Below are 12,506 nucleotides of genomic sequence, written 5' to 3'. Positions count from 1 at the left end.
GAAAACGAAATGTTGTACCAGCAAATTGGAGCTAGTAAAAACGAAAGAGCTAAACACTGCTAACTAGTACAGCCTATTTCGAGTTAATAAAAGAACTTAATAAAAGACATTGCGAATTGCTCAAAGCCATTGGGAGCCATGTTGAGCGTATGAAAGCATTAAAAGAGCATGATATTAAGGATAACCTGAAATCTTCACGATAACATTGAGAGTATCGATGAATTTAATAATAAGAATGGTAATAAGAGCAATTAGGAAGTATTTGGTGTGAATGAGAGGCCATTCGGAGTATTAAAATGATTTTGACAAGTAAGAGTTTTAAAAGAAATTAGAGGAAGTAAAAACAAAAGGTTTTTTAGCCCCCTGCTAACTATTAGAAATTACTTGGAGTTAATGACACATATCGTGTTGTACTGAAAGCCATTGGGTGCCATTCTGATCTATTGAGAGTCTTTAAAAGTGATACTACGGGAAATATAAAATCTCCAGAAAAATGTTAAGAACATCGATGAGTTATTTAATATAAACGGCGTTAACAGCAATTAGGAAGTATTTGGTGTCAATCAGAGTCTTTGGGTTTTATAGATGTTTATTAGCAGCCATTCGGAGTCATTAAGATGATCAGAAAACCAAGCGCTTTATGCGCGAATTGGATGCAGTGAATACGGACAATTTTTGAAGCAATTGGAACCTACTGCTAATCATTACAGGTTATTTGGAGTTAGTGAAAGCCATTGGGAGCCATTCTGAGCCATTGAGAGTATTTAAATGTAAGTGATACTGAAGGTAACCCAAAATCTATAGGAAAATATTGAGTCTTTTTGACTTCAGCATGAACAGGATGCAACTGAAGCGAATTTGTCGCTGATGGGATGATGATATTATCAAAGATGGCGAATTATTACCACCACTTTTTAGCTGAATCTCCTTCCTTTTTTATTAAAAATATATCGAGGTTGGAATCAAATGAAACAAAAACTTTGAAATCATATGAATTATTACCAGCAATAATAATAAGTAATGGCTCAAAAAGGTAATAATAATTTTTAATTAGGTAATAATTTTGATTCAAAATGTATCATGTTAGACATGAAAAAAAAAAATAACTTGATATCCAAATGATTTTAGCAACTCAAACTAATATTTGAATTTTGTGGTTTTGTAGAGAATGATAATAAAAGGTAATAAAGACTCGTATAAGAGTAAAATTGATTTTAAACGCTGTAAAAATGAATTTCCTCCAAAAACAGTACAAACTCGATATTTTGATGCCGTTTCTTTATGGAGATATGTATTGTTTTAAATTAATTATTATCAAAGATGGCGGATTATTACCATCAATTTTTTAACTGAATCTTTTACGTTTTTTATTAAAAATCTATCGAGTTTGGAATCAAATTAAAAGAAAATTGATATCCTATCAATTATTATCAGCAATAATAATAAATAATGGCTCAAAAAGGTAATAATAATTTTGATTCAAAATGTGTCATGTTGGATATGAAAAGAAAAATAACTTGATATCCAAATAATTTTAACAAGTCAAACTACCTAATATTTGAGTTTTGTGATTTTGTAGAAAATGATAATAAAAGGTAATAAAGACTCGAATAAGAGTAAAATTGATTTTAAACGCTGTAAAAATGAATTTTCTCCAAAAACGGTTCTAACTCGATATTTTTATGCCGTTTCTCTATGGAGATATGCGTTGTTTTGAATTAATTATTATCAATGATGGCGGATTATTACCATCACTTTTTTAGCTGAATCTTTCATTTTTTATTAAAAATATATCGAGTTTGGAATCAAATTAAAGGAAATTTGAGATCCTATCAATTACTACCAGCCATAATAATGAATAATGGCTCAAAAAGGTAATAATAATTTGTAATTAGGTAATAATTTTAAATCAAAATGTATCATGTTAGAAATGAAAAGAAAAATAACTTTAACAAGTTATTGGATAACTCCAATTGATTTTAGCACCAAAAACTAATAATATTTCCGTTTTCAGGTTTTGTAGAAAATGATAATAAAAAGTAATAAAGAGACGAATAATAGTAAAATTGATTTTAAACGCTACAAAAGTGAATTTCCTCTAAAAACAGTCCAACTCCGATATTTGTATGTGATTTATTTATAGAGATATGGGTTTAATTATTATCAAAGATGACAGATTATTACCATGACTTTTTTAGCTGTATCTTTTACATTTTTTATTAAAAATATATCGAGTTTGGAATCAAATTAAAGGAAATTTGATATCCTATTTATATCAGCAGAAATAATAAAAAAATAAATTAAATTATTCTTACCTTGACTACTGGTGCTTCTTTCATCAACAGATTCAGGTGGTGTTGAGGTACTCATTCTGTCGATATCATCCTCCTTTTTCTTAAGCGCCTACGGGAAAACGAACCAAAAAAATCCCACGTATTCCAAGCGCTCGTAAGCACAGAAAAGCTTTAAAGCCTTTTTAACTTCATTTATACACAAAATGCAAAACACAACATAAACAACAGCATTTTAAGTTTAAAATCAACATAAAACTTTCGGAACAAATCCAAATCAAATAACCAATAACAACCAAAAAAAAAGTACAACAATTAAAAGTTCAAAACGACATCATCTGTTTCATTTAACAAAACAAAACCGATGTTGAAAGTTAAAGCACAAAAGCCAAGTCACGACGAGTGTTCACGATAATGTGACAATCGTTGAAAATGTTTTAACTCGTACCGGAGTTGATGGAAACACGAAAGTGATGTTATGTTAAAGTGATGTCATTGAAATTGGCTATAAAAAAAGTAACGAAAACAACGAGTTTTGTCGCTAAATATAAACGGTGACGGTATGTTGCGGTATGTTACACCTTCGTAAAGGTCAGCGCAATCGCGAAAGAGTCTCAAGAACTCACTGTTATGTGTTAAAGAAGTCTTACGCGCCGGAGTGAAAGTACCCCGGGCTTTAAGTATAAGGTACGGTGTAGGTAAAACGTGAGAGCGATGACCTTATGGGTGATTGCACTACTACTATACATAAACTATTTTTAAATTAAGTCAAGTAGAAAAAATTATTAAACTAATTAACCTTTACGGCGTTGTGTGTTCAATAGAGAATAAAAAAGGCGAATTAGAGAGAAAAAAAAATCGGTTGGGGAATTTAATTAAGTATATTGCAATGATGGAGAAATGAAAAAGGGCGAAACGAAAAGGCGTGACATTAATATATTAAAAGTAGGTGAAGAAATGTTGGTTTTTAATAAAGTTTTTATCAGGAGGAATTTTATTTTAATTTGAAATCTTGCATTTTTAACAAATTGGATATCACACAAAAGATTTTTACATAAAAAAGTTTTATACAAAATTTTATCATTACTGAACGATTGAAAGAATTAAAACGCCATCCATTAATTTAATTATGTCGGAACGACTATAAGAGAATATTAAACAATCCATTAAAGCTCGCTTTCGCACTCAACATTAACAAAACTTTAACTCAATCAACTAAAAGCGATTTAGTTGGACTTTAGTTAGACTCAAAGTTAGACATTGAATGGGAAATGTTGAAATTCAATCTTATAAGTTGACAATTATAAGTTAATTGATTATATAAGTTCACCAGTTAAGTTTTTTGAATTCATTCGAAATATTTTCAAACGAAACATAACTTTTTATAATAATCGAAAATAAGTAGAAAATAATTAATTTAAGGAAAATTACCAGCAATAGTTTAAAATCATTCATGGATAATGCTTTTTGCATTTAACAGAAACATTTTTTGTTTGAAACGTTTCCGTCTATCAGTTTTAATTAACCACTTATAATCAATCTTCATCATCTAATACGTCAATTCTGCCATAATCAGATTTTTTGCCTAATACGGTGGTAATTATAGACGACGGATTAAAATAATTTATCGATTAAGTTTTTAGAGTTCGTTTAGAATATCTTTTTACCGAAACATTTCTTTTCATTCCTTTTAGTCTTTGATTATCAACTATTTTGATGTCTAAAACGTCTAATTCAGGGAATTTTCGACTGTAAGCAATATAAGTTGGTAACTATGAGCGATGGGTTAAAATCCTTTATGGATAATGATTTTTGGATTTAATAAGAATAAATTCTATTTGAAACATGTTCGTACATCGTTTCTAATTTCCTACTTAAAACCAATCTTGATTAGCAAAAACGTGAAATATATGACAACTTGACTTGTTGTCTTATAAAGTTGGTAATTTTGGACGATGGATTAATATCGTTTATCAATTAAGTGTTTTGGGATCCCTTAGAATATATTCTTATCCAAATATTTCTTTTCATTCCTTTTAGTTTTTGATTCATCGCCTATATTGACGTCGAAAACGTTTGAGGAATTTTCGAATGTAAGCAATATTAGTTGGTAACTATGGGTTAAAATCCTTTATGGATAATGATTTTCGAGTTGAATAAGAACAATTTTTATATGAAACATATTCGTCTATCGTTTTTAATTTACTACTTAAACCGCATCTTGTTTAGCAAAAACGTCATATTTGTGACAACTCAATTTTTTGTCTTATAAGTTGGTAATTATAGATGATAAGTTAAAATCGTTAATCGATTAAGTTTTTTGAGACCCCTTAGAATATTTTTTTAAGCCAACATTCCTTTTCATTCCTTTTAGTTTTTGATTCATCTCCTATATTGATGTCAAAAACGTCTAATTTTGGGGAATTTTGGAATGTAAGCAATATAAGTTGGTAACTATGAGCGATAGATTTAAATCCTTTATAGATAATGGTTTTCGAGTTAAATGAGAACAATTTTTATATGAAACATATTCGTCTATCGTTTTTAATTTACTACTTAAACCCCATCTTATTTAGCAAAAACGTCATATTTGTGACAACTCTATTTTTTGTCTTATAAGTTGGTAATTATGGATGATAAGTTAAAATCGTTTATCGATTAAGTTTTTTGGGACCCTTTAGAATATTTTTTTAACCAAACATTTCTTTTCATTCCTTTTAGTTTTTGATTCATCTCCTATATTGATGTCGAAAACGCCTAAATTTTAAAAATTTTTGAATATAAGCAATATAGGTTGGTAACCATGAGCGATGGATATAAATCCTTTATAGATAATGGTTTTCGAGTTTAATAAGAACAATTTTTATTTGAAACATTTTCGGCCATGGTTTTTAATTTACTACTTAAACCCCATCTTATTTAGCAAAAACGTCATATTTGTGACAACTCTATTTTTTGTCTTGTAAGTTGGTAATTATGGATGATAAGTTAAAATCGTTAATCGATTAAGTTCTTTGAGACCCCTTAGAATATTTTTTTAAGCCAACACTCCTTTTCATTCCTTTTAGTTTTTGATTCATCTCCTATATTGATGTCAAAAACGTCTAATTTTGGGGAATTTTGGAATGTAAGCAATATAAGTTGGTAACTATGAGCGATAGATTTAAATCCTTTATAGATAATGGTTTTCGAGTTAAATGAGAACAATTTTTATATGAAACATATTCGTCTATCGTTTTTAATTTACTACTTAAACCCCATCTTATTTAGCAAAAACGTCATATTTGTGACAACTCTATTTTTTGTCTTATAAGTTGGTAATTATGGATGATAAGTTAAAATCGTTAATCGATTAAGTTTTTTGAGACCCCTTAGAATATTTTTTTAAGCCAACATTCCTTTTAGTTTTTGATTCATCTCCTATATTGATGTCAAAAACGTCTAATTTTGGGGTATTAGACAATGTAAGCAATATAAGTTGGTAACCATGAGCGATGGATATAAATCCTTTATAGATAATGGTTTTCGAGTTTAATAAGAACAATTTTTATTTGAAACATTTTCGTCCATCGCTTTTAATTTACTACTTAAACCACATCTTGATTAGCAAAAACGTCATATTTGTGATAACTCAATTTTTTGTCTTATAAGTTGGTAATTATGGATGACAAGTTAAAATCGTTTATCGATTAAGTGTTTTGGGACCCCTTAGAATATTTTTCTAAGCAAACATTTCTTTTAGTTTTTGATTCATCTCCTATATTGATGTCGAAAATGCCCAATTTAGGGGATTTTTGCATATAAGCAATATAAGTTGGTAACTATGAGCGATGGATTTAAATTCTTTATAGATACTGGTTTTCGAGTTTAATAAGAACAATTTTTATTTGAAACATTTTCGTACATCGCTTTTAATTTACTACTTAAACCCCATCTTGATTAGCAAATACATCATATTTGTGACAACTCAATTTTTTGTCTTATAAGTTGGTAATTATGGATGATAAGTTAAAATCGTTTATCGATTAAGTTTTTTGGGACCCCTTAGAATATTTTTTTAAGCAAAAATTTCTTTTAGTTTTTGATTCATCTCCTATATTGATGTCGAAAACGTTCAAATTTTGGGAATTTTTACATATAAGCAATATAAGTTGGTAACCATGAGCGATAGATTTAAATCCTTTATAGATAACGGTTTTCGAGTTTAATAAGGACAATTTTTATTTAAAACATTTTCGTCTATCGTTTCTAATTTGCTACTTAGAACCAATTTTTATGATCAAATACGTCAAATTCGTAATAATTTCGTATTTTACTTTATAATAATTAATAGACGATTTTTCAAACCACAATTTTTGTCGGAAATGTCTAATTTATGTTGAATACCTAACTAATCACCCTATACATAGAGTTGCATAAAGAATATTTCCGAATGAATGCAAAAATAACGTTAAAAAATGCTCCAATTAAAATTTTACATGAATCATTTTTATCTCGAAATTTGCTGAACTTGTTGGAGTGGAAATCAATTGGACTGTAACATTTTATAAAATATTTTTAGAACTATTTTAAAATAGTGACAAGTTAAAACTAAATAAATAAAAATAGTTTATGTTGAATGCAATCACCACATATCCAAGACTAAAAATTCTTTCAATAAACGAAAATCAAAGCTTTGGAGCCATGCAAAATAAATAATAATTCGTCCCAAAATAAAAAAAATAAAATAAAAAATATAGAACCAAATTGAAAATCAACCTGCGCGATGATCGAAGCGACCTTCTCTTTGTCGACGACGGCTGCGTTAACTCTCTTGTTCTTAAGATGATGTGGCGTATCTCTTCGGTGAAGACGGCTTGGTCTGGCCGATTCGCCCCCATCGGGGGCTTGTTCTGCCACCGCCGCCGCCCCCCTGAACCCCACCCTTTTCGTCACAAGCTCCTGAACATTATTATTCAAGTCTTTCGCCAATTTTCCAAAACATTTTTTTTTTTTCATTTTTACAATTAATTTTTTTTCAAATTGTTACAATTTAATATAATTAATTAAAGAAGAATAATTATTTAAACACTTACCTCTTCGGAATCGTCTTCTTCTGCACTACTAGATGCACCTTCGTTATTTCCGTTTCCTATAATTTCTTGTCTAATTTCCAACCGGTTTTCAATTTGATTTTCAATTCGATTCACTAACTGATTTTCTACTCGATTCTCTTGAAGTCCATCATCATCATCAAACTTCCTTCGATTGTCTTCAACTTGTTGATTGATGGCTTCAACGATTGGCGGCCCGGAAGATTCTTCCGTCGAATGAAGATCGGCGTCTTCCAACGAACTCTGTCCTTTAGCAAGTAAACGTTGTGCTTTCGCTTTAAGTTCGCGTGGATGCGGTGTGTTTTGTCGAACGAAAGGAGTCTGGAAATTGTTACAATTTTTTTTTCTTTAACGATTTTTTTGAACTTTAAACCTCCGTCGTGGTTTGTTATGCTTTTCTGGTCCGCCTACGTAAAGATAACGGGTCTCGGTGGTAAATCCGTTAGGAGAGCAGTCTCGGTGAGACGAACGACTTGAACGAACTAGATAAAATCCGCGCGGAAGGGAATTTTGCCGCAAAGAACTCCATCGTCTCCACGCCAATAAGGAGGAGAGCGAACCAAGAGAGTGGCAAGAGGTTAATTCGCTTACTTTGTTAACCAATTGAGAGTAATTATCGCAATAAAAGACGTTTAACAGTCGGTATAATAGATTAATAAAAAGATTTTTTTTAATAAAAATGAGGAGGACTTAATTTGAAAGCTGTAAACTATAATTAAATTTTATTTTAATGGTAACTAAGTAATGTATAACTCTTAATGGATTTCATTCGCTTTATTAGATTTAAATTGAAATAACTGTGAATATACATAGTTATGGAATAAAGTAATCTTCAACATATTAAGTTAAGTACAAAGCTTTTAAAGGTTTTTAACTGTATACTTTTAGTAGCTTTTAAACGACTTTAGAATAAATTAAAATTATACAAGAAGCAACTTGGAATAATGTGCCTAATATAACAGTTTTTGAGGTTGAAGCGGATTGGCAATTTTGTGCAATGACTCATTGCAAACAGCTTTGGTATTGATGGAGTTGGTAACACGGTGAAAGGGATCACTTCTCTCGCATTGTACGAACAGGATGTTGAAAATAATAGCTAATGCATACCATAAATAATATATAAATAAAATAACTATCTGGTATGAATTTTGCTTTTTGTATGGATGCATTAACGGTTAAAGAAACACAACATGAATATCATGTCTAAACAGTGATGGAGAACTTCTTTGAGTTTCGTTATCACAGATGCATCGAAATAAGATCATTTCAGGATGATGGTGGTGTTGTTGCCATTGTTGTCAAAAATTTTCTCCACTTTTTAGAAAATTTGGTTGGCACCGATTTCAAAAAACTAACTCGCAAATTAGCTACTGGCACAAGTCGTAGTGTATCGTAGCTATTAACTCATGTTAAACGAGTTAATATGGAATTCTAAGAGTCTCATTCTCAACATTTTGCCTAAATCTGGGCTTGTAAATCTAGACACTACGAACACCTCCATACATTTCAGAGTAAGGAAAAACCTCCATGTTTCGTTTGTCTCGAAGATGACCACCAAGTTTATCAATATCTGCAAGGTCCCTGAACAATACTAAAAACGGTTGAAAACTAATCAGAAGTACTTAAACTGAGTTACTATACTATTATACTAAGCTTATAGTTGGAACTATGGATTTGCAACAAAATGGTTGAGAATCCTTTATGCCTAGAAAGATAAGGCTAGGAAACACGGAAACAACAAAGGCTGGACAGCATACAGACAACTCCACACAGACAACTTCAATTTCAGAAACCAAATTTGACAAAAATCATCATTTTGCAAACCTTCATGCGTTTGTAATCGAAGTCAATTAGAAAATGGTATGGTCGGGAGTGAAATCCTCAACACGACTTCTGGCTTGTTAAAGTTTTGCCATAAATGTAATAAGAAATTAAGATGACGTGGATACAGCATACAACTTATTACAATTAAATATAATAAGAGCGGCTGCCGAATTAATGGGAATGAAAAAGATTGACAAAAACAGAAGACGAAATATAACTGGCTTAATAACCAGTTATAACCGGCACTAGCTTACACTGAAGGTGAAGACTCTAGCAATCGAAAAACGGACAGCATAAAAAGTGAGAAATTCTCAACAAATATAGGGGATAGATATGTTGTACTTGTGGTTTTGATAGTGCAGAAAAATATGGTCCACCACACAGCCTCAGTAAAGAAAAAAAATCTATCTTTCTCTCCGGAAACATGAAGGTACCTTAAGAGCAAGTCTTTTGTTAAACACTCTTCGTGTTGAAAGAATGTCTATCAATTTTGCGATTTGTTATTAGCCGACTGTTTATTTAACCTGTATGAGCCTAAATTTTTTTAACCACTGCACAAAAGAGTTGTCAAAAAGTAATTGCAACCGTGGTATGTGCGCAAAATTGCTGTACCATTTCTCGGTATTATTACTAACTTAGACACGGGGTATATAAACTCAAATTTATTTATAAGTACTTTTACTGCTTGATGCATAACGTGGTTACGTAACACACAGCAAACATTTGCAATCTTGTGATTTTGCTACAGCATATGAAATCATATTATTTAAATTGCCAGACTATGCTACACAGCGTTTGCAAGACACGCAAGAAACGTGCCTTCGTTCATATAAAGGAGATAGAATATATCAAAGGCAAAGAGTCCACTGTGGGAATTGCAGAAATTGCCTTCCATGCTTCTGGAATTTGGCTTATGAACAATCATATCTTTACAGATGACCCACTTTATACTAGCTGATGTTTTGCAACCTTCTAATCCTTGTTAAAATTTGTGTTAAAACGTACACCAGAACGAAACAAAGACTTAAAGGTTTACTTATCACCATCAGGAAAAATGAATCCATCTTGTGGTGCATTAATAGCCACAAAAGCTGTAATACTAACTTGTACAGTGTATACATCTGATTTAGAACAAGAATTAAAAGATTACTACATTTTGACAAAAACAAGCAAAAGAAACTAATCATTTATACGTTTATGATTTAATTCTTAGTTGCATTTCAGCTCAGTAACTGAAGATAATATTGATTACGTCTTTAGCAGTTTATGAAGACAATTCTGTTAGTTATAATTTTTCAAACAGCACTTTCTGGACTAACCATTTTTGCAGGAGCACACTGAATAATACAGCTGAAGTTAAGCTTTCTTTGATAGAATTTAGAAGGTTAAGATGAAACGACGACATTGACTAATCATCACAAGACATATTTTGGAAAACCATGAAGATGGTGAGGTTCACCGCCCATCTAACTCATATCTCCCACGGTGCATACTTTTTGTACTAGGCAAGGTAGCCGAATGGATTGTATTGATCAGACTACAAATCAACTTGACAATGCCTAACTCCAATTGCGAGAAAGCCCGATCTTTCAGATTATGTGCCTCGTCAAACAAGTCAAGTTTAGGTGCAATTTACACAAATGTACGAGTGACGTATTACTTTATCCTTGGATATATTTAAGGAGATCGACAAGCGATGACAGTGATTCGTACCAAACTCCAAGACAGTCGATTCTCTACTAGGACCATAACAGTAGGAATGCGACAAAGATAGTTATCGCCGTTAACTGAGCGGACGACGTCTAAATTTGATATCCCAAGATCTCAAAAATCCTTGGATAATCTAGGAGTGCGGTGCCAAACATGGATGATCCAAGTATTAAAACCTATCTGAAACCGGAAGTTATGCACTTAGGGTTATTTATACAGTGACTGCAGATTACGAAAACGACCTCCTAATAATCAGAATTTCTGTATCTAATATTATGAACGTCAGTATGGAAAAGAAGTCTTATTCCATATACATATAAAGAGCAAAATGATATGTTTTTTCCAATACGTGAAATTTGAGATAAGTTTGAACGATGAGATAAACGTAATGCAAACCATGTACTACTTATAGCAGAGAACCAAGACGATCTTCAAAGGCTCCTCCATAAAATAATAAATGCTGTTTACATATCTGGGAATAAATATTACCAAAATGGAGGTAAGGAGCCGAAATAAGGAGAAGAGTCACCATGAGAAATAAATCAATCTACACCATGAACCATATGTTTCCATCAAAAGACATTCACCGAAATACAAAAATGCGTTTATACAAAACGATAATCAGGCTAATCTAATTCTGAAAATACGAGAGGAGGTCAGAATTGAGGGGGAATGGAGAGCGTGGTTTAACCTGCAAATATATCAGCAATATACAGACTTTCCATGTGGTGACGGAGGTTGAAGTATAGTCCCAACATACCCATGCGAGATGTAAGAGACGACTAAAACGGGAACCCGGTGCCTGGGGGTATAACTGGGCCAACTAGTTCCTAGGGTGATAAATAGAGATCCTGGTTCTAGGTGGGACTTTGGATGACGACCTTTCACTGTAAAAAGAAATCTATTTGACAACCGAATCCCAGGCCTCGGAAATGGATGGATAAATCTAGAAGACGAACATGGCAACGAAATATTGACTACTCTTGGAACGTGGAATATCAGTACGCTTAACAAGCCAGGAGCAACTAAATCTCCATTGCAACAGTTACAAAGCTATATGCTTAAAATTGTCGCATTGAAAGAAACCAGATGGCTTGAGAAGGGAACAATAGACTTGAAAATTCACATTATCTGGTACAGTGGAAAAACTGAAGGAATTAAATAAGTTTGGAGTGGTCTTCCTTTTAAAGGATGATTTTAGGAAGGTGGACTTGGATTTCAATCCAAAAGATGAAAGATTGTGTGCGCTAAGAATTAAAACAGCTTTCTTTAACATGACACTGATCAACGTGCCTGCTGCAACTAACGAGAAAAAGGAAGAGATCAAAGAATAACCAATAAACGATACAAAGTTGATAATGGGAGATCAAAGCGCGATAATCGGCAAGGAGAAAAAATTCAGAGGAATTATAGGGATGAATACCCTACACGAGGTAACCAATTATAACAGAACGAGGTTGATCGATTTTGCAATGAGTAAGGGTATGGTTATTAGTTCAACCTGCTTCCCTCACAAAGATATAGGCACATAAAAAAAACACTCAGACGGGATTTTAACAACTAGAACATGTCCTAGTGAATAGTCGCT

At 32.0% G+C, this 12,506-nt stretch overlaps 1 protein-coding gene across 7 annotated transcripts in view; it reads right to left on the bottom strand.

Annotated features, from left to right (window-relative positions):
- LOC111415100 (scribble planar cell polarity protein) overlaps positions 1–12,506 on the bottom strand; it is a 94,451-nt gene that overhangs the window by 48,279 nt on the left and 33,666 nt on the right. For 6 of the 7 annotated variants that reach the window (XR_011640032.1, XM_071195109.1, XM_071195112.1 and 3 more), the window contains exons 5-7: positions 7,367–7,705; positions 7,050–7,232; positions 2,316–2,403 (exon numbers count right to left, since the gene is read on the bottom strand). Coding sequence is in view for 6 of the 7 variants with exons in the window: in XM_071195109.1 (XP_071051210.1) it covers positions 2,316–2,403; positions 7,050–7,232; positions 7,367–7,705 (610 nt within the window). In the remaining variant the exon portion in view is untranslated. The remainder of the gene's footprint in view (positions 1–2,315; positions 2,404–7,049; positions 7,233–7,366; positions 7,706–12,506) is intronic. The other variant, XM_071195111.1, reaches the window with a different exon arrangement.

Source organism: Onthophagus taurus, chromosome 3 (genome assembly GCF_036711975.1).
Source record: "Onthophagus taurus isolate NC chromosome 3, IU_Otau_3.0, whole genome shotgun sequence".
NCBI lineage: Eukaryota > Metazoa > Arthropoda > Insecta > Coleoptera > Scarabaeidae > Onthophagus > Onthophagus taurus.
This window is presented reverse-complemented; position numbering and strand designations above follow the sequence as displayed.